General features: G+C 34.8%; 1 protein-coding gene across 2 annotated transcripts in view; it reads right to left on the reverse strand.

Moving 5' to 3' along the window:
• The window catches only part of LOC124180519 (MICOS complex subunit Mic60), a 45,225-nt gene continuing 21,684 nt past the window's right edge, over positions 1 to 23,541 (reverse strand). For both annotated transcript variants that reach the window (XM_046566150.1, XM_046566149.1), the window contains 5 exons: positions 17,406 to 17,564; positions 16,774 to 16,877; positions 15,085 to 15,272; positions 3,089 to 3,284; positions 1 to 948 (listed from right to left, as the gene is read on the reverse strand). In XM_046566150.1, coding sequence (XP_046422106.1) covers positions 922 to 948; positions 3,089 to 3,284; positions 15,085 to 15,272; positions 16,774 to 16,877; positions 17,406 to 17,564 — 674 coding nt within the window. In that variant the 3' untranslated portion in view covers positions 1 to 921. The remainder of the gene's footprint in view (positions 949 to 3,088; positions 3,285 to 15,084; positions 15,273 to 16,773; positions 16,878 to 17,405; positions 17,565 to 23,541) is intronic.

Below are 23,541 nucleotides of genomic sequence, written 5' to 3' on the forward strand. Positions count from 1 at the left end.
TTAAATAAGACGACCTTGAGGGTATTTATTATTCATCCGACGAGATTGAATAAAGCGGTTTTATCCATAATTCGTTCTGTATATACAAACGTCTGTGTACGTGTATGCCTATGACATAGGGACAAATAACTCGAGATCGAAAAGCACAATCGCTCTAAAGACTTGTTGATTTTTAGTTCGTTTGTTTGTTTGTTTGTTTTCTTCGTAACATATATAAAATTATTAGTATACGACGAGCGAACTTTTTTTCAAAATATCTAATTAATACTATCATAATTGTCTGCGTATAATTTATATCGTATATATATATCAACTACAATGAAATAGAAATATTCAATAATGTCATTCGTCGCTACAACCGGATGATTCTTCGTTTTCTCATTTATTATTGCATATAATTCTTCATTTCGCGTTTAACGAATGATAATCTTTTTTTTCTCCTCACTCGCGTAATGTCATTAAATTTTTTTGCTCAACTTTTTCTTCTAAAAATTTTTCATATTAAAGCCCATGATTCTTTATCGTTTCTATAATGATTTATTATGGATTTTTCGCACCACCGCGTTTCGATCAACGGTTCGTTTTTTGAATCGCTTTTCAATTATTACTACGACAACAAATTTGCAAATAAAATTATACACGAATCACTTGATTTTTTCTATTTATTCAACTTTTTTTTCTTCTCTTGTTGCTCGTTTCTTTTTTAATTCATATTAATTTACTAAAATATAGAATGTGGAGGAAGAAAAGGAAGGAAAAAAAAACAAACACACACTGTACAACGCCGTGTGAATATTAAGGCAGGCTGACGACTGGCTGGCTAGCTTGAGCTTTTTTCATTCCCTCTCTTATGTATCCGTTATAATAGTCTCGGCAGCTCTTTATTTTCAATGTATAATATACGTTACCATTTCATGCTAGTTACTTCTTACCGGCTGCTGACTGATTCTGTAACAGATTCGAAGAAACAGAGTGTAGAAAAAAATATGCACACATGAATATGAAAATCCTCGAATTATCGGGCCTTTAGGTCTAGACCGTTTACGAAGAACACGTTCATGAATTTTATCACGTTTTTAAAACGAAACGTTGTCTTCGATCTGATGTGTTTTCCGTGTAAAAATGCCTGATATTTTCAAACATTAAATCCATTTCGAGGCAGATTCTCAGGAACTGTCAAAAACACATTTTTGTACACACTTTGGCACCTTTATACGTCAAGGGGATGAAAATATATGGATACAATTCTTCAGTGTGACAAAGTAGCCATTTTTCAGTGGATCGAGAAATTCTCAGCGAATAAAAATTGGATCTGAATTGATTTATCAGTTTTTTGTCAGTATCTGAGGATCTCACTTCGACAAGTTCGAGAAAATGTATTTTTTGGTGGGTCCTGAGGATCTAACTTAAAATGGATTTCGTAATCGTAAGTTTCAGGCATTTAAGCACAAAATGTGGTCTAAGCTTCGTATCGGATCGAGCGAAATACAAATTTCACGATCGTAAATTATAGACGAAGGAGGAGGGAGGAGAGAAGAAGAAGGAGAAGACGAAGAAGGACGAGGGCCGTGTGTGCGGGACATTATTTTCGCAATGCTGACACGGAACGCAGGTGGCAGTCAGGCACTCAGCCCTTTCGTCCATATCCCCATGGCGATGCGTTGTATAGGGTGCAGCTGATACCGCGGGGATGCGACGTGTCGGGAAATGTAAGACGCCGAGACGTGCAGGGAATGTCGGGTCAACGAGAAACAAGAAGAAACGCAAAAACAACAAAGAGAGAGAGAGAGAAAGAAACAGAGAAGAGAAGAAAAATGCACGGAATGGGCTTAAAATGTCGCCAAATATTTTCAACTTTCAGATCAGACGTTGTGAAGAGTTGAAAAAAAATGAACGTAACGGGGTCAAAATATCGCCAAATATTTTACAGGTTCAGATAAGACGTTGCAAAAGTTAATAAATGTGGTTACAATAATCGCGTCGAATATTTCTAAGTTCATTTTACCGCCATTTGTTTATCTAGCCAAGTTAGAATTTTACGCTATTTTGGAACGATTCTATTTTAATTACTGATAAGAAACAACAAGAAAAACAAAAAATAATAAAAATCACTGAGAATATTGAGAAAAATTGTATAAGTACATTTGTATGAATTGAGACTCGATTTTATGACTCAAGTGAAGGAAAAATTTTGAAACTTGAAAAAAAAGATGAGACTCAAAGCCATCAATATTCAAACTTTCAACAATTTTCTAGTCTAACAAAAACGAAAAAATTACGGATAAAATAATTTTCATTGATTTTTGCGAGCATTTCATTTTGTTTTGTTATTGTACCGACGCGACAGCGGAACAAAATTTCTATCTAATGAAAAATAGGGAGTCACAAAAAGGGGCTGAAAAAAAATTTGGATACGATTTTCGCGGATTCCGGCGCCTCAATTAAACCGAGAATTGAATATGCAAAAATGAGTAATTTGAAAAATCGTTAATCGTTTTTGTGTAGTAATATCGTGATAAAAAAATAAATAAAATTTGTATAATTCATAAGCATAAGTTCATTAGGCAGATGGCATTTAGATTAGGTGGACTTCTGACTGGAGAACCACGACTATGCCGATATTGCGAGAACTGTAAATATCTGTTCCCTCGCTTCGTACAGAAGTTACCTCGATTGCTGTTATCTTATTTAAAATTTTTAACAATTTGATCAATTGCCCCGAGGTAGTTGGCACTTTTAGAATGCACGTTCCGGGGAGAATGCTCAGCGATAATTACCAACAATGTTTTATTTCAATTCCCCCTGGAGAGATTTGCTACAGATCAGTTGGCCAACTGTTATGCGAGATGGTTGGACCTATTTAAAAGACGTTATGTAAAGCCAATCTATTTTGTTTTGAGTAGCGAGTTGGTCATTTTCATTATTATTGTTTTCCTTGATTGACAATTAAATGCTATTTTATCGTTATTATTTATGTTACTTTTTCTCGTACCTATGGGCGGTGAGTTGTGTGCCAGACTGCTCGCACTTACTTTAATGTCGCAGGGGGCAACCCGTATATGAATAATAAACAAATAATTTTCCGTACCTTCGCCGAATCTCCACCACCGAAGAAAACGAGACCAGCGGCACCTGCGTGAGCTATCAAAGTGTCGACCGCTTGCTGTGTTTCGAGAAGAATCGTTGCCTCGTTTATCCAGTCATTTGCCACAGACCTTGGCGCGCCTTTCAGAAGATTCATGTACCGCAGTGTCATCTTGAAGTCACCGCGGTCGAGCCAGTATCTGAAAAATAAAAGACCATGGATGTTTTGTACATTTGATATACGAATGTATCACAGATAAACTTGTCTGCAGCGATTCTGAGACGGTTCCGTTTTTCGACGAGTCGGTTAAGTTGGTAATACAAAATCAGCTCGCAGCGCCATCACCGGCCGGCCGCGAAACTCGGTCGATCTTTGTAAACGTAACATAATCCATGACCGTTGAATTTTGTATTTTTAGGTTAGATTCCTTTCGTAACATAACAAAACTACTCATGGTTATTGAATTTTGTAGTTTTAGGTTAGATTCCTTTTCTAACATAACTGCTCATGACCGTTGAATTTTGTATTTTTAGGTTAGATTCCTTTTATAACGTAACAAAACTACTCATGGCCGTTGAATTTTGTAGTTTTAGGTTAGATTCCTTTTATAACGTAACAAAACTACTCATGGCCGTTGAATTTTATGTTTTCGGGTTAGATTCCATAGCCATGGGTTAGGTTATGTTTTTAAAGATTGAGTTAATTTTGCGGCTGGCCGAAGGTGGCGCTGCGGGCTAATCTGCATTACCAACCTAACCGGTAAGTCTAAAAGATTAGTCGTTTAAGAATCACTGCGGCCAAGTGTGCGTACCTATTCTGAACGGAAAGTTGGGAGAAGAGAAGAAACTGTTCGAAAAATCAAAATTCGATGATGTCATATACATCAATGATGGTAAAACGACTGAAACAACATTCCTAATGTGCAGCATAAGATATAAATCAGAGCAAAATTCAAATAACACAAACTAATTAGATATTAATAATTTGGGAGAAAAGGTTTTATAGTGATAACGCTCAAACTGATGTTAACATCTCGGTTCTAAAGTCCGTTCACAAATAGTTATTTTCAGAATGGATAAAGATGTATTTGTATAAGTACCGTACAATAGCTGTTCGTCAACAATTACATTTGATTTTTACAACTATACTATAATGTAAGCTTTCCCAAAACTTTTTCAGACGATTTGTGGGAATCTGGTCTATAATCAAAATAAACCCAAAATCGTTAGAATCGAATCAAAAACACAAGATTTCAATTCCTTCGAACGTTCCAATGATAAAAAATTCTCTCAAATTTTTGATATCTTAACGTGTAGTATTCGATTTTGCTCATATTCGCTTCTATCACATAGTAAAGCTAGGAAATATTCAACTAATTATCTCCAATTTCAGTTACTCTTCAAGTTATGCGATATAGTATTAGGTGCATTTTGCGGTTCAGTGAACGACGTAATGTCGTCAGAATTTAAAAATCCAGGAATGCCAAAGCTCATATCTTCCGTTCGAAAAGTTTCGTAACTTCCAAACAAGCTTGCTAGAATTTTTTTAAACTTGTTCTCTTCATTGTCGTCGGGTGTACGACATTCGACACTTGAAAATCGCAATTTCGAGGTCTGATTCGTTACAGTCAATTACTCTCTCCTCTCCTAAAAATTAATCTACCGAAATTTCTCTTATAAACTAAATAAAAGATCGTAAGCTATTATCACGAAGGAAAAGAAAAAGTAAACTTGTAAATTGCGTTGGAGAAAATTTTGTTTTTAGGTACTCGATGACTGAAACTCAGCGATGATTGCATCACATTATGATTGCTGTTAGAATTACATAATCATACAATCATATACGAAACTGAATTTATAACTAGATCGGATAACAAAATTATTCCAAGTAAATTTCGCGTGTGTTTTTTTTTCCCGCAAATACAAAAGTACTATAACATTATAGTGTGAAATTTATGGATAATCTCAGGATAAAATTCGTCCCGGCATATCGCTCAGAGTTTTTTTTTATTCTCATTGCGTGTGTAATAAGCATGAACAAAAAAAAAAAAAGAAAAAAAGGAACGTCGGAAAAGTTTGCAAAAGAAAATGAGAGAATATCTGAGATTCCCGGAGGGTTTTTAAATTTTTCACGCGGATCGGTATATAAGGTAGGTATATAAAAACGAATCCCTTGCAAAGGGTTCCTGATGCGATTCTATTATACACTGGCGCATGTAACGCGCAACGTTTACTTAACGTTTTGCGGGGTAAAAACCCTTTTATCCGAGATCGCGAAAATCATGTTCAATGGGATAACGAGAGCGGAGCTTTTTTAATCGCGGCTTTTCTTTCCCCTCGCCTCTCTACCCTCTGCCTCTTTTTACACCATGTATATACATATATATATACATATATATAATATATATAATACACGCATAACCCTTTTACATTATATACAATATGTACGACGAGGACGGTAATTTTCACCGGGCAATTAATCCCCCTACCCCATTTCATCCTCTTCAACTTATACCGCAAGGTGTTTTTTGTACTTTACGCAAAAGTTTATACACCGCACGCAAACACGCGCGCGTACAGAAAAACACACACACACACGTCTGAACAGCCTCCATTTTTAGCTGTTTCCCTTTGAATAAAATCCTGCTTCAAAACCGCATGACGTGACTGTGTTTCTCAAGTTTTTTTTTCTTTTTTTTTTTTAACTGGCCCCCCCCACCCCCCTGATTGCAGAATTACCGTATAATGTGACTTTAAACTCTCATTCCTTATACAATTTGTATCACCCTATATATGTTGAAATACTTTCACCTCCTGCGGTTTGCCTAGCGCTCTGCTGGAAGAAATTCATCGTACGCGAAAAAACAAAGGAGGCGAGGGTAAAAACAAGAAGAAGGGAAATAAGTTGAATCGACAAAATCGCCTCCTCGCATATAAATTGAAACTATAGGGATAAGAAAAAGGAGAGGAAAAAGGAGCATGAATATGTACCCACGGAAAATGAAATAAAAATATAACTACCATTTTTATGTTTCGCTCGACACGACGGTTCGTGGTTATAAAATATTTGACTTCGGATTCCGCTTAAGTTCCCTGGAAAATCTAGAATTGAATTTTTACCGCTTCGATGTGTGCAGAACTAAATTCAATATACTCGGTTCTGTACATGGCATTTTCAATTTATATTAAATCATTGATAATGAATGAATATAATTTGTGTGAATTGCGTGTTTGTTTTCGCCGTTTTACTCACTTGAAGTTCGTATCGAAAGCATCAAATCTAAATTTTTTGAGATTTTCCTGACCAAGAATTTTCTTACCACAGCTAGTTGATAAATCAGCTTTCGACGATTTCTTAGTTTTTCTAGTTAACGTAGCTTGAAATTCAGATGACATATGGAAAAAGTTCCTATGCAAAAGTTTCGCATCTTTGTATGAAATTTCGAAAAATAACCTTATGCGATTTTTCGTGCCCCGTTAAAGTATAGTTTTGATGAAAAATCTTGGAAAATCTTCTGTAACAAAATAGTGCCCCGATCGAATTGGCTGAAATTTTTACATTGCATGTCTTTTTCATGAAAAGTAGTTCAAAAGTTACAAGTAACAGTTTACGTGGAACTGTAAAATTTCTCATCTACGTACATGTGGCGGTATGAACGGTGAAAGTTAATACAGTCGGTATTACGATATGCGACACATCGTTGAATTCTTACCATGGATGAATACGCTTCGAAAATATTGTCCGGCAGTAGGGAATTCACATATCATGTCAGGAATCGTGATGAATGATAGACCGAAGTATACTCCTCGAGAAAAACTCGTCAACTCAGGTTTTAAACAACAAGCGTAACAATTGAAGATCGCGCTCGATGCGCAGCAGCGCCACGCGCAGGGTAAGCAAATTTCTTGCCACGCCGCGAACTTTGAACCGAATTCCCGCCACCGTGTGAATATTTGTTGACATATCTTCTGAACCACTGCACCGCCCACTGCGAAGTTTTGAGGCAACCTTACGCGTCGAAAATGGCACGCTGTGCATAAATTGTAGCACGTTTGATCAGGGCACTTGTCAGTTACGAATAATTTGTGCGCATTTTGTATCAAAACTATACTCAAACGGTATATGAAAAATCCGAAAATAATACTCTTGAGAAGTTCACAAGAGAACCTAAGATTTTTGTGAAGGAACTTTTCTCATGTGTCGTCCAGGTTTCAAGCTACGTAAGCGCGAAAATTCATAAAATTGTTGAAATCAATTTATTGGACGAGTTGTCGAGAAGAAATCTTGTGTCGAAAAAATCTGAAAAAATTCAAAGTTCATCCTTCAATATGTACTTTGATTGTGTGAAAGGGCAATCGGATTAAAATGGGTCAGGGAAACCGACAGTTGGATTTGACGTGAAATACCCCACATATATGTATGTATAACGAGTAAATTAAAAAATCTGAACAAAATCACAGAGAGCACCGTCAAGTAGTACTACTATATAACCAATTATGGAACAGATCCGAAAGGATAAAAAAAAAAGTGGCCGAGTCGGCGGAGACCGCCCCATATATGTGGGTAATAATTATTTCATGTTACTGTACCAAATGTGCTTATCAACATTTGAAATGAACTTTTAGGATAAAGACTAACATTTCCAATAGAAGATGAGGAATGAAATAATGCTATACTACTAATACTATACTAAGATTGCTACTTTTTATTCAAAAATAAATTCCACGAAGGAATAACTGTACAGCAAAAAAAAAAAACTTTCTTCTTCGTTGTTCAAAATTTTTTGTTGCAGACACTTTCAGCCTTTCTCAATTCTCCTCTACAATTGACAATGCCGTGTGCATGAAATTCGTTCTGATTAGACGTGAACGCTACGGGGTTTGATGTGATACCGTGTACGGAGCAAGTTGAGCATTGAATTTGGCTTATAACGTTCTCTCACCGCAGTGCAATGCCATGCCATGGGAGTCCCGATAAACTAGCTCCTCGAGTTAATGTAGTTTTCGAAACAAGAACAAGAACTGTAACAAGAACAACCCAGCAACGAGAACTGCGGTTAGAACTGCAGAACGGGTCGTCAGGTCGCGAAGCTTTCGATGCTCAGATTATTTGCGCTTCATTGAGCTTGCAGCTGCTACATGTCACATGTTATACATATAGTCACGCTGGGAAAGATTTCCTCTCTGCCTAGTTTTTATTTTGGCGCACATAAAACGGCAGAAATTTTTATACTTGTGGTTATTTAAAAAAAAAAAATAGATAATCTTAAGGAAAAATAATGTTCATTATTCGAAAGTTCAATAATTTCAATTATTCTGTTGAAAACAAAGTCCGAGAGAAGAGAAAAAACCCTTTTGAATATTTTGATATGGTTGTTATTGGTTGTTTTTGTTTTATTTTTTCAATACTTCTATCATCTTTCATCTGCAACCTAATCACTCTTGTTCAAATAATTGAAGCAAAATCAGCACTTTGCAAAACGTCGACTTTTTGTAATGATAAAGAAAAGAAAGATCCGATAAATAAGATCGAATTACTATAAAATACGTCGATAGTTGAACTTTACGATATTTACACATAAACAGATGATAATAATTTGTCACTTAATAATATTTTATCGATAAATCTGCGAGCGAAAATGAAATAAGGAGAAAAATGTTTGTTGCAATTTCTCGCAATACATCTGAAACTCCACACATTCCGGATCGTACCGTAAAAATTTATACCTTAATACATGCAGGTTATAAAACTTGCATTATTGTAAAACGTATATAAATATATATATATAAATAATTTTTTTTTTTTTTCAATTTGTCGTTTGAATTTATGAAATCTCCATCTTCTAATAAGCGTCAAAAATTTTGTTATATTTTGTAAGATTTTTCAGAATTTTTTCAGATTTTAGAAAGTGGGTTTTTTTTCGAGTTTTTAAATCATAACTTAGATACGCTGGGTCGAAAAATTCTGAAAAAATTACCGAATGAGTTTTTTGTCATGTCCTTTCATACAAAAAATTATTAAAAAAATCTGAGACCTCGCCGTAGAATCTTGACCGTTTTGGTACGGAATGCCCCATATATGTATGTAAAGATAAATGTGTATATATATATATATATTATATATATTAGGGTGGTCCTTATTTGGGGGTCGGAAAAATTTTTATTGGAACTCCCACCAGATCTGTTCGAAAACATTAAAAAAAAATTTGTGTAAAGTTTTAAGCCTCTACGTCAACTTGAACACGTGCCCCTAAGCTGTCAAAGTTTCAAATGTAAAATACATGTAGTTTTTATAACCATTTATTCCGTTTTGTATGAGTTTGGTATAAATTGAGGAACCGATTGGAAATTTGGCAAAGTTATTGCTTATAATGATAGGAACATGCCCTGAAAATTTCAAAATTTTATCAGAATTCTAGAATATATTTTTTTTCAATTTTATTAGGCTTATATATAAGGAAACAATAATTATAAAATTTCGAAATATTCGGGCTTTGTTCTTATCGTTATAACCAACGACTCTGCCAAGTTTCACGGACCTTCAATATTCGTCAAATTTGTGTATGATCCTTGAATCTGATTCTTCAAGCCTTCCAAACCTCTTTAACAAAGCATAGTCAAGAGTTTTGAAAAGCTTGAAGAATCAGCTTCAAGTATCTATACATGAATATAAAAAATATCGAATATTTTACGAGTATTTCAACTTTTAGCGAAAAGTGAAACTTTCCCATGTTAAATAAATAGAAAATAAAACTTCGACTAAAGCGCTCATCTTGTGGGAGAATCTTTTTTTCGTCAAACACTAACATTTTTATTAAAATAATTTAACCACCCTAATGTATATATACATATATTTTTAGATAAATTTGTGAGACTATAAATAATTTCTACACTCTTTCGAATTTCGACTCTTTACGTTCTTACATATTTATTATGTATTTCAATATTGGATAATATCTGTGTAAGTAAATTATCAACAATATCGTGTGATTTCTGCCAAGTAAAATACGTCAGCGTGTTTGGTCATTTCACGTGTACTTAGGACGAAAGTTCGCCCGATTCTCGCAGACGAGCCAGTATATGATATACATGTACGTATACGTGTGTAAAAGGTATGTGCGTAGAGGTGAAAACACAGGTACACAGAGGTATAGGTATATACAGGGTTTGCAGAGCGTTATCCAAGTCGGAATTTTCCCCACTTCGTCGTAAAGAGGGCTCAATAATTAATTTTAATAATAAATGATTACGTCCGACGCGCCTGCAGGATCGTTTCGCCAATTCTAAGCATCCTGTATAACGTACCCCGTGGTACGTATACCTTTAATACAACGGGCACTCCATGTCGAATCAAGAAATTTCGAACCTTACTGTTTGTTATTTTGCCAAAACTTTTTAGGGGGCATCTCTAAAATCTAATTTTTTTGCTATTTGCAATTCCGTAGAATCACTTTTAATTTTCAATTTACTAATATTTAGACCTTCGCAAAGTTCCACATTCTTTTCTGTTTTTTTTAGAATTCTTGAGAGATTCTCAACAATTTTCCATTTCAGTTCAGATGAATGTTTTCTCATTTTACTTTGAGGACTTTGAAGACTTTTGGATCGATGAAAATTAATGGACAGCGTTTTGTGTGATATCAACGATGAACAAAATTTCAAGACGCTCTGCAATCAGTGAAAATTACGTCAATATTATGTAGAAGATGAAGTCAATTTTTTGTAATTTTTTAAATATTTTATCAGATTACCAAAGTGCTTGCAAAAATAGGAAAATGAATATAAATTGATCTATCACGAGATTTGTATAATTTTTTTTTTACAATGTAAACATTGATTTTTGTTGATTTCAAACTTCAAGGTACTAAAAAAAAGGGGGGGGGGGGCTAAAAGGAAATTGTTGTGTCATAGGGCCAATCTTTGAAATGATCGGAACAAGAGATGAAATTTTTGAGAATTTTTTGAGAAATTATAATAAAAACGGAACTTGTGTTAAAACAAGTTAGAAAGTTTGCGTCTCAAAAGCTGTGGTATGAAATTTTTTTCTAATTAATTTTGGGTTTCACGAATGCTATTATCGCCTAAAAAAAGTTACACCGAAATTAAAAATAATGAGGGTCAAAATTGGTTAATTTGGCATGGAATGTACCACGTATATGTAGATATAAACCGAGCCTACGCGTACGCGTGAAAATTACAGAAAAGCGTATAAAGGAGAATAGCAAATTGCCTCGTCAGAGGCGGAACGCAAAGGCTGCTGGAAAAGTCGATCTGCGCAGAAAGTAATACGTGAAATATTCGTTGAATGTCGCTGTACCCACACCGATCATGCGATGGAATGTCGTTTCTAATTTCAAAGTCAAACTATGCTGTATTGAAATTGTCGAAAGATCGGTAAGAATAAAAAAACAAGAGTAATTAACAATTCAAATCTACAGTTTTTATTTTTTTTCTTCAAAATTATTATCAAAATATCCCGTAACGAAACATCTCCTTATTTTCGGCATGGTTTGATTTGTTTCCCAGCTATTCACAAAACCAGTATTTTGTTCTAAGAATTCTTATTTTTCTGTATAATATATAGTATATTTTTTTCGATACCGAATCACGTTACATTCGGTTAGGTTAGAATTTCCGAATCCACATAAGAAACAGGTAAATAGATGTAAAAAACGAGGAAAATAAGCTGTATTTCAAAACCGTTAAATTCTCGAAAATCGTTATACATAAAATATTCTCATTTTTCACACATTACGAAATGAAACGAGAGAAATCGAGGATAAAACAAAACAGTATTCAATCAAAAATTCGACGTTATAGAAAAGTAGAATTTTTTTTCTTTGCTGCAGATATCTTCAACGTATTTGACAAAAAACTGAAATCTTTGCAAATTCACTCGAATCGAATGAATGTAGTCTCAAGTTACAGGAGTATGCATTCAGATGCGTACTCAGTGTTGCCACTAATTTTGAATCGTAAAAACTTCCTGACTTTTCCATATTTTCCAAAACCAAAATGGTGATTTTCAATAGATCTCGGTTCTTTTAAGAATTGAAATAATCAACAAAAAGAAAATTAAACCAATGATTATAACAGATTATTTTTGAGTTATTTTACACACTTTATGCTTCACTGACATTATCATTCGAAACTGAATCCCGCAGTCATTATGTAAAGTATTTAGTTGAAACTGTAATATTTGCAATTACGATGTGAAATTTCGAGTTTAAAGTTTCAGTGTATCCATAAATTTGACAAGCTTTCCAAACTATTTCAGATTTTCCAATTGAAACAAAAATCCGTGACTATTCTGGGTTATCAATATTTCCAGTTCGATTGGCAAACCTGCTCGTCGACAGTGAACAACTAAGAGTAATTCGAATACGATTGATATATTTTAGCTAAAGATTTATCGATCAATTTTCTTCCGCTAAAGGGACAAGAACTAAACTTAACTCGACCGAAGAAACGAGACGTTCGCCGTGAAATCGGCTCAAAACTTTTCGGACCTCGGACTTTCGAGAACGGATGGCTTAGAGGGTGAAGACAGTGGTTGTAATAAGCTTTCACGAAGCTCCGTACTTCCCCATATACAAGGTATCCAATTTTACAGAAGACTGTTCCTTTTCTGTGGACCTTTTTCAAAAAAAAAAAAAAAAATTAAAAATGGGCTGTATTCGTATCGTTAAAAACTGCTTAAAAAATTGACCTGGGGATGAACGAAATTGGCTTTCATTTTTTATATTTGTCTTTAGAAAAATTTCGAAATTGCAGCGGTGTTACGACCCAGCCGGTAATAATTACTGATCTGCAATTACCATGACAGCGTCTGACACGATATTACGATAAGATCTTAGATCTATATCGATCCACACGGTTACTATCATAACTGTACAGCATTGTTGCATTCATAATTTTTATGCATCGTACCATCGGTTATTAAGTCCAACCTTCCAACATCAGCCTGAACGTAGGATGCGTAATCTCAGATTCGGAATAATGAACTCTTGCGATAGATTTTAAACACAATAAGACAAGTAAGGTATACCTGCAAACCGAAACGCGAAGAGCGTGAGACAAGAAATTCAGAAGCATTTCGCAACAAGCTCTATTTCTAGAAACGCGAATAGACAAGAAGTCCCTCATAGACCAACCGTCTTTTGCTGACTTACCAAAGAACCTAGCTCACCAATGAAAAGCTCATTATCAAACTCCTCCTACTTCCATTCCTACTTTCCGAAACGTAATTTAACATCGAATAATACAGAACATAATTAGACATCGGACGGTAAAGAATCATTTTTAGATCACAGTCAGTACAGAACTAACAAGCTTAGAACACAATTGGAACCAGTTCCAAATTCACGTGCAGAGTAAATTAATTGCAATCAAACAACTTTTAGATTCGGAAACTCCAAACTCAAATATTGCTACTGCGACCATAATTAAACAATCTTACGAGTGAACAAGACTTTGTAAAAACCTAACGCTAAGAATTGATCGAGAAGAATTTGTTATTAGATAATAAATTTGTACTTTAAATAAAACTGTCGAGTAAAGAGAATTATTTTAATCACGCATAATGCTAGTTGGCACGACCCAAAATAACTTAATTCACAGATAAAACGACGAGCTGAACAATAAACCTGAACAAACCGAACATCAGAGTCGGCAGGCAAGGACATCGCAAGGTGTGTGAATCGATATTAAATCCGAATCAAAGATGGACCTGAAATCACAACGATTTCCGAAACTGATCGACTACTTTTCGTCTAAAAAACCTAGCGTGACGAATCGTTTGAAACGGGACACCCTTTGTATACGTGTATTACAAGTACAGATACAAACACGAGCGCGCAAAGGAGAATTGGTTAGCACTGAATATAACGTGGAAAAGTTTCTGCACGCCTTGCGGGGAAAACGTTGTTTGATCACAGTTACCGCAAAGTATTTTGGATATTTCATTCCAGGAAAAGAGAAAGAGAAGGAGAAGGACCGAGGGCAGAGATTGCATCGCCACCCCGGTATGTGTTCATATTTCCCAAGAGGATGCTTCCGGTTTTCTTTTTCCCGGCTGCCAGTCGGAGGGAAACCTGAGATCGTGAAAAAATAGGCAACGGTAACCGAAAAGGATTCTTTGAAGATTTTTTAATGGCCCTTTTTTTTATCCCTCTTATTTTTTCTCGATTTCTTTCTCATTTGGTCGTTGTTTCTTCCATTTCTTTGCTTATTTCGTACGATTATTCAATCGCCGCAAGAAGCATCGAATTCAAGTCGTTGGTAAAACGGAGATCAATAATTTTTGTTAATTTCATTCGGTATTTGTTGAAATAATTTATTCGCCAGCATTACGATGACTTTTTGAGAAATCACGTGAAAGAAAAATTATTCTAAACTTGTAAGCAGGAGCTTTAACGTCGATTTTTGATTTTTCAAACTTCACTCGACAGCGATTAATTTTTTTTTTTTAATAAACTATTATACTGAGAAACTCAATATTGGACAACACCAACGTAAAAAAGTAAAATAAAAACAAGTTTCTAATTCTTAGTCAGATTCGGAAAAATATTTTACCGGGTAAAATGAGTCATTGCAACGTCAAATTGACTGTTAATAAATACTAAATTTTTCTCACAATTTTCAAAGAGTTTTAAGTTAATTAAGTTAATAATTATCTGAGTTCTTCATCACAATTTCATGATTTTAAAAAAATTTATCATACTTTACGAATATATAAATCTGATACTCAATTTTCGATCGTCTCGTAGCAAAATTGGCAAAAAGTGATCGACGCTTGACTCTCCAACTTTTATTAGCAAAATGTATGTGCTTAAATGATCTAAATTAGGTATAACGCGACTCTTATTTCGAAGGGGGGAGTAACGTGACATACCGTGTCACATCGTTCTATATAAAAATAAAAAAAATATCAGAATCCAAAAGTTTATCGTATCTACACAACAAAAATAACTTGATTTCCAGTTATCTCATCAGACTTACCGAGCCCGCTGCAAAACGTCGTAAGTACTCAATGCTGAAGGATCAATCGGCTGGTCGTCAAGCTCTGCCTTCGGTATTGGACTGACCGCCTTGACGAGAAGAAAGCTTTGCAGATAGCTGAGGAGATAAATTGGTAAGGAGGCACCGTTTTCTGGCACAAGCGCTAACCGCCTCGCCATGTTTTCAACCTGGGAATCAAACGTCAAGATATTATTATCTGTGCTGTACCTTTTTTCTTCTCACACTGTTGCGATTGTTATTTCAAGTATCCAAATTGCTTTCGTTTCCACACTGGAGATTTTACTCTCTTTTACGAGACGGTATCTATTCTATGAAAATGAGCAAGAAGATATGTATAAGAAAACAGAAACTGAACGAAAGCGGATTTAGCTGTAGAATCAGAGACGACGAAACGTGAAAAAGATCAAGGAAGGAGAGTCTCTCTCTTGCTCTCTGTTTTCCGCGGAACCACGAGGAGGCACTTTAAAAACGTACATGGTGTACAGTCCGAACAAAGAAGCCTCGGGAGACGTTAAGTAAAAAAAAAATATAATGGAAAACAGGTCTGGAAAACTGTCTAAGGGGTTGCTCAGCATTGAATATATATAAATATATTTATTTTTTGCGCAACAAGATTTTCGTACTTTTTTTCTATTGAGGAATAAATTATCCGAGTCTATTCACTCGTTAAAATCGCAAACAACTTTTGATTCCAATTCACTTACACTCGTGTGAAATAACTTAGAAATCATTTGTAATAATTTTGAAACCGTTAGAAATCGTTCGAGACTCGTTCGAATCAATTTTAAATGGTATGCAATTCAAAAATGCTTGAAAACACGCAAAAATACTTTAAAATCGTTTTAAATTCTTCGAAATTAGTTTAAAACCATTTCAAATCACATGAGACCACATTGGATTGTTTAAAACTCATTGAGTTTGATGAGAAACCAATTGGACATTATTTTGAGATCGTTTGAAATTGACTTGAAACCACCTTCATATCGTTTGAAACTCCACGAAATCGGTTTGAAACTGTTTAAAATCACTTGAAACTGTTTCGATGTCGTTTAAAACTCATTGAAATTGGCTAGAAACCGATTGGAATCATTTTGAGGCTATTTAAAATCACTTGAAACCACTTTGTAATCGTTTGAAGCTCCTCGAAATTGGGTTGAAATTGGGTTTAAACCATTCTTAAATTGTTTGAGATTGTTTGGGAAACTTTGAAATCGGTGTGAAACCGTCTGAAATAACTTTGAACTGGTTCAACGTCGTTTGTCAATTGTTCTCTAGGTGAATAGCCACTCGAAATTATCTTAGGTATACAGATCGGTTGTGAATTCTAATTTAATGCTTCCTCGTATCGATAAAATGGTAATGTTGTAACAATGAACTCAATTAGTTCGTTTCGCCGTATCTTTAAACCTTGATTGACCATTTTTAAAATTTTTTTTTTATTTCTTCTACTTGTTTGTTGACTCGTTAATTTTCTAACTAGACTGTACACCTGAACGATCCTTAAACGGTACAAAGCGGTATATAAGGTATTTGCCTTCGCTTGAGAAATCCGGGGCAGTAGCGGTATAACATGTGAGCAGTTAAACCCGGTAAGTACACCTTATGTACAAGGTAGTAAGTAAGTATAATAACACGAGGCTGAAGAAGGAGAATAAGAAGGACAATCACCTTGAGGAACCTTTCTCTGAGTGCATCCTCCGGGAAAACTCCTCTCTTAGACGCTATCTCGGGTATGCCGTTTATCACCGCATTCACCAACGGATCTGAACCATCTAAAAAATTAACACCATCCCCCCCGAAGAATGGGGGAGAAGAGAATGAAAATTAGCAAAGGGAAGTTCAATCAAGAAAATTATCCGCGTCAACGAATAAATAATGACAATATGACGAAGAAATTAATTCTGCAAGAACGAATATATAGGGAGTGATGCGAATTGTTCGAAAAACTTTTTTTTTTTTTTTATATATCTTCGACGACATGGTCGCAATTTCAGAACACGATAAATTTTTTTTTCTTAACCAGAGTTATTTCGTTAGATCTGCAATGATATATTTACAGACCAATATCTCGAACTTGAAAATGTATAAGATTAAAAATTTATGTTGCTCACGATGGCAAAAAAATTTCAACGAATTTCATTAAAGAAGAACGACAAAGTGAAGTATAATTTTGAAAGTATGTTTTGATTTTGACCTTCGTTCGTTTTTGTCTGAAAAAGTGGAAGAAAAAAAATCTGTTTCACGTTCCCCTTGAAACGAAGATAGCCGAGGTAAACTCTTTACACAGAATATCAACTCACTGGCTGCTTTTGAAACCGCTTTGATTTCTGCCTCCAACGGCCTGACGGCATCTTCGGCTTTGACACCCGGAGGTGCGACTTTTACAGCTCTCGCAAGGGCTTGACAGGCGCCCCAGAGCATCTGGGCGTTAGATGAGGATTTTTCTTCCTCGAGCCGGGCTGAAACAGAGACAAGTAATTGATTGTTACATTTCTTTACTTCCCTTTTCGGTTCCTCGTTGCGTGTGTAGAAAAAAAAAAAAAATAACCATTGCATAAGATTATTGGCATTCCAGTTTGTTAGAAATAAAATAACACAGATCTTTCTTTTCAATGTTTTCTTTTCGTTTTTTTTTTTTACTTTTTGCTCAGTCAAAATTTAAGGTTCCACGTCCTTCGTTTAATGAAACTACATTGTTTTTGTAAGTCAAAAAATTCATTTGCTCTCTACATTTTACGGTCATATTATACTTTATATCAAACCCAGAACTCGTTGCAAATAATTATAAATATACTTTAACGAATTTTCGAAACGAATGAATAAGTAAATTTAATAGAAACACTTTTTTTCATCCAGAAACACAATCCGGTTGGTTAACGGTTGCTAAAACAACTGCGCGAACTTTCAACATAGCGCGTGTCTACTTTCGATTAATAAATCTGTCGTTTCAATTAGTAACGTAAAATTTATTTTTCTACTCACGGTGTGAAAAAATTATTGTATATATATATGTATTTAACTTTTTTATCGACTTTTTTTCTCACTACCTTTGTATTGCATTTACTTTTTCATCCGTTTCCCGTCCGCAGGAAGAGAAATATACAGGCGTACATTACACACACACACACACACACACACACACACACACACACACACACACACACACACACACCAACACTCGCGTTGCTTGCAAGGTATGTAGTGTAGAATTTATCGCTGAGTATGAAATTGCGAACTTTGTCAACGTTACGCGGGCTATACGCTTTTCTCCGTGTATATTCATTCTTGTTCAATCCAATCCGCGGCGGCAGAGAGTGCATATTTTATCCCAAATTCCGTTGGTTCATTCTTAACCCGGCATATACAGGTTATGTTATATTGCAGTTCCCCCTCACAAGAAGCCCCATAAATACGATGCAACATAAATAGCAGAAAAGTCTTTATTTCGGGGGAGAAGAAAGAAATCGACGAGCATAGAGAAAGAAAAAAAAATGCATAAATTAGTATCGTCACGTTATACGATTAAAAAAAATAAAAATATTGTACAAATCTTGACTAGTTAAGGTTATATAATATTACACTGTGACCTGTATAATGTACGGAACATTCCATGACAAATCAAGAAGCTTTGACCCGATGAATTTGAATTTGGCCATCTTTTACTTTATCCAAGCTGTGAACTGTTCGTTGAAGAAAAAAATCCCTCATTTCTTTCAAATTTTCGTTCTAATCCGTTCGAAAGTTACAGATATTTGAGAAATTAGTGCGTGTAAAACTCAGAAAAATGAAATGACTCAATCGAAAGAACAAAAAAAAAAAAAACAAACAATTAATATGTTAGATTTTTGATATTTTTATCATAAAAATACTCGCAAAAAATTATGTCATGTATTTGGTTGAGGATTGGAATGAAATTTGAAAAAATCAAGAATGCTTTCAAAATTACATACTCTATACAATTTTATACCAGAAAGCTTATCTTTTTCTTTTTTAATACACAAATTTAAAATGTTCGGTTCACAAACTCGATGATTTGTCACGAAATGCCCTATATATATATATCGATTAACTGCAACAATATACGAAGCGGAATAAATTTTGCAGTAAATATTGCACGAGAAATTAATTTTTCTCTTCTCTCTCTCTCTCTCTCTCGTCTTTTCGCTCCGGTTCTGGTTTTCACTTTGATAAATTAAAATAATTGCCGGTAATAAAATTCCGGTATAAACATTACGTACATGCGTATATGGTTATATGTACATATACGTGTATGAAAAGTATGCGGAACGATCAATATACGTGGTTAAATTTACGCATGTATGAAACAGTTTGATATTTGATATAACGGTGTTAATTTCATCTTTCACCCACCCTGCTTTGCTCGGGGATGAAAATTAATCCTACACGCTAATCTTCTACATATACACCGAAACAGCGAGGCCAGCGGAGAAATACCGCAGACGGAAAGTGGATTGAAACAGAGGGAGGACCGTGGTCTCTGTTGTTCTTCTTGTATTTATTTATATTTAATTTTACTTTGTTCCCTACTTCCTTTTCATCTTGTACATTCATAACAATTCTTTGTTCCTTTCGTACATTTCCTTCCTTTTCTCTTCATCAACTGATTGCGATTAATTGATACTTTTTTTTTTTTAAGGGAAGGAATTTATACGTTAATCAGGGCGAAAAAGACGCAATTTTGCAAATTTATATACATTTTTTAGAGTGCAAACGACTAAATTTACCCCCTGAAATTTCAGCTTCAACTTTTTCGGGCTTTTCGAAATCAAAGTTCAATTATATTTTTTATTTCCGTTTTTCATTCACTGACTATTTGATCCAACAGTAGTCAAGTATAGGTGCTTGGATTTAAAATTGTCAAACGTGTCGAAGAGATTATAGATAATTCAAAATACAAATGCTCGTGTGAATTTGTTTTGAACATCACCTTTCACGTTCTTTCAGACGATTAATAAAAATAAAGAACATGCAACTAATTTACTCGACAAATCGAGCTTCGGAAAAAAAACAGAATAACGAAAACGAAAAAAAAAAAAAATGGACGCAAGCAAATAAAATCGTATATATATACGTTTGTTTCAGAGATACAAACACTTTCACATATTCATTATTAACTTCATCTTTAACGTTGTTTAAAACAATTTACAAAAATCACACACAAATTAATCTTCGGTGAGAATAACGAAGAACGAACAAAAAAATAGACGCCATCAATAAATTGAAGATAAGACGAAGAAAAGAAATAGAAAATTAACAAGCAAGATTTCAGATGAGAATTATTTGGTGAAGAGAAAAAAAAATGTACCGAGTTTGTTTTGCAAATTGGCAAAATACAATGATCATAATATTGTTGTGACACATTATATTGCTCAGATAAATTTGCAATTTATAAAACGATTATCCTAAACTTGTAAGGGGGCAGAATTGAAGTTCCAAATTGGAAAAGTTCCGAAAGCACAGAATTATTTGATGGCGAAACTTAAAATCTAACGTTTAGGAAATAACAAAGTTTGGAATGGTCGGAAACCCGGCGGTTTAATGTTTCGAAGTGCAAGATTCTGAAAATTAAAGTCAAGATAGAGCAAAATTCCAATAGAGCGAACTTTCGAAAAACAATGTTTCGACAGAGTGAAATTCTGAAAATAAAAATACACCTAGGCAGCGTAGTTTACTCAACGAGTAGGTGTAAAAAATCAGAAACACCGAAAAACAGAATGACCAGGATTCCGAACGTAAAAATATCGAAAATCCAAAACAGAGATGAATCAAATTGGAGAAATTTCACCAAGCCAGAAATTCACAGAATTGAAAACCTTCCACCATTCGGAATTTCGATGTTTCCAATTTGTAAATTTTCTCATATCCGCGCTTTTGGAACTTTGACGTTTCGTCAAAGATTAATTTGTTTACTTTGAATTTCGCCACCAAAGAATTCAGCGCTTTAGGAACTTTTCAAATTCGAAATTTCAACCTCACCCTTTTGTAAGTCGGCGAACAGATAAATAAACAAAATAAAATTAAATAATAATAAGCTTGAGGTGAAGTTTATTCGATTTATCGAACGAATCTCGATTCAATTTACCTCCTCACTGCTCGTTCGCGTAAAGATAAAATAAAGTGAACTGCTAAGGTACGTAGGTATGTAGGTATAAGGTACGTGTACAACCTATACTCGAGCCAACATACACATCGAAAGGATGTGGATCAGCTCAAGGAAGTTGAAGGATCCTTGCCTCTCGGTTTGAAGGAGCAAAGTTCAAGTCGAGGATCAGAGGATCGAGTCTGTCCGACGGGGCGCAAAGTATAGGACACTGCACGATAAACAGGGCATTCCGTGCCAAATCAAACGGGCGTATTTAGTTTGCCAAATTATTTTCCGTTCTTTACATCGAACAGTTCGCGTCAACGTAAAGAAAACAGATTTGTTCACATTGCCTGGAATGGCGATCAAGTTTGCTAAACGAAATATGTTTTTTCCTCCTAGATATTAATTATTTTATTCTTCGACAAAACTGCACTGATTTGAACAAAAATTTATTATAATTACCAAATAAATTGAACGATATATTTATTTGATGAACAAAATATTTCTATCGACATATTTTCACGATCGTCTAGTTGAAACTAATTCAAGTTTTTCATTTATTCGGATGCAGTTAACCCTGATTCATTCTTGAGGTACAAGATTTGAATAAGTCTCCAAGATTCGGAAGGGATTTTATACTTTTTGATTGGTTTTATAATAAAGAAAAGAAACCAAGAAAAAAAAATAGAAAAAACACAAACAAATATTGTAGATATTTTTAAAGATTTTAGACCAGAAATATCTAACTATGATCGATATCATAAAGTATCGATTATTCAGAAATTACAGTATCTAACCTGTAACAAAAAAGAATAAAGCATAAAAAAAATAATGGTTCTATAGAACGAAATAAGAAATTTCAGATTTTAGCTTTGAAATTTAGCAATCAACTGTTTTTTTTTTACATTACCAAACCTTTGCTCGTATCTATTTTGGTGTGTTTGAAAATGTGTTACGCTGGGAGAAAGAATCTAGCATAAAAATCTAAAACATCGATTAATGAATACTCGTGCTTTTTGATCGAACGACTTAAATACGTATCCCTGTGAAAAAATAAATAAAGCGATGAATAAACTTGGCTTGGAATGGCTGATACACGGTGACAAGTAGCCGAAGCTTCGCGCTGCAGGACGGACTGAGACATTCGTATCTGTATACTCGTAAAGCTTTCAGGATGCTAGCTACTGGTCTATACGTGCAACCGCGGAGCTTACCGCGGGTCAAGATTAGCCGCGGAATTCCCGAGTCTCTCAATTGGCTTACTTTGAATACCTTATTATCCTCCGATCCGCCGCTGCAAGGACCCGCAGGATATCTAGCCTCGCCCCGAAACGGCTCTTGGACAATTATCGAGTGCCCACGTACCCGGTGAAGCTCCGATTTTGTCCACGCCGAGTGATCGTTTCAAGGTGCTCGCAAAGATTGCGATATCGAATTTTGCGAAATTCAAATTTTCATCCAGGGTGACATACAATTACTTTAAATACGTCAAGTTATTTGTTTCGGACAATTTATTGCTGTGATCACGACCGTTTTTATTGATAATTACTTTTATAAATATCGTACGGATGAATATAGATCGAAAAATTAATTCTACAGCTGTACAGAGTTTGCGGAAATTTGTCAAAGTGATGGGAGAAAAAAGTGAAACGTTGAAAGCGCAAGAGAAAAAGACAAAGTGAGAAGTAGAGTGAGAGAGAGGTGAAATAAAATAGAATAAACGACCTTTCGGAAGTTTTATATCCGGCAGTTAATCTAGGCGCTGAATCTGACTGTATATTATACACATATACATTTTATGTATACACACACACACACACAGAGAGAGAAGCTCTCGCGTGACGCGTACAAATTTTCGGATTTTCGTTTAAGTTCTCCCTTCACACAGGTATTCACATTACACCTATGTTACACCTGTATTTATTATATAGTTTTCATGGCTCAAATTTCGTCACGAATCTCTGTTTGTTTTGTACGAGAATTCATTGTTCGTTTAATATTTATTTTTTTTTCTCCAAGCTTCTTCAAACCTAAAAGTAATTGGCTGTATACTTCAACTTCGATCATAACGATATAAATGTTTTATTATCAAGGCATAAACATTTCTTGAAGATTGAGAAGAAGATAAAAAAAAAAATGTAGAATTGCGTGTGTTTTTTAATAGTTGCATTTAATTTCATTCCTTAATTCATCACCGATCCCAAAACTATAAATTTTGAAAATTCGATCGACGATCAAATATAAAGTGCAAGCTATGGATATGCCTTGCGTAGACGCGGTTAATATTATTATCGACATGGTTTTCAATTTATTGAAAGACACCCCGCTAT

This window comes from Neodiprion fabricii, chromosome 4 (assembly GCF_021155785.1).
Source record: "Neodiprion fabricii isolate iyNeoFabr1 chromosome 4, iyNeoFabr1.1, whole genome shotgun sequence".
NCBI lineage: Eukaryota > Metazoa > Arthropoda > Insecta > Hymenoptera > Diprionidae > Neodiprion > Neodiprion fabricii.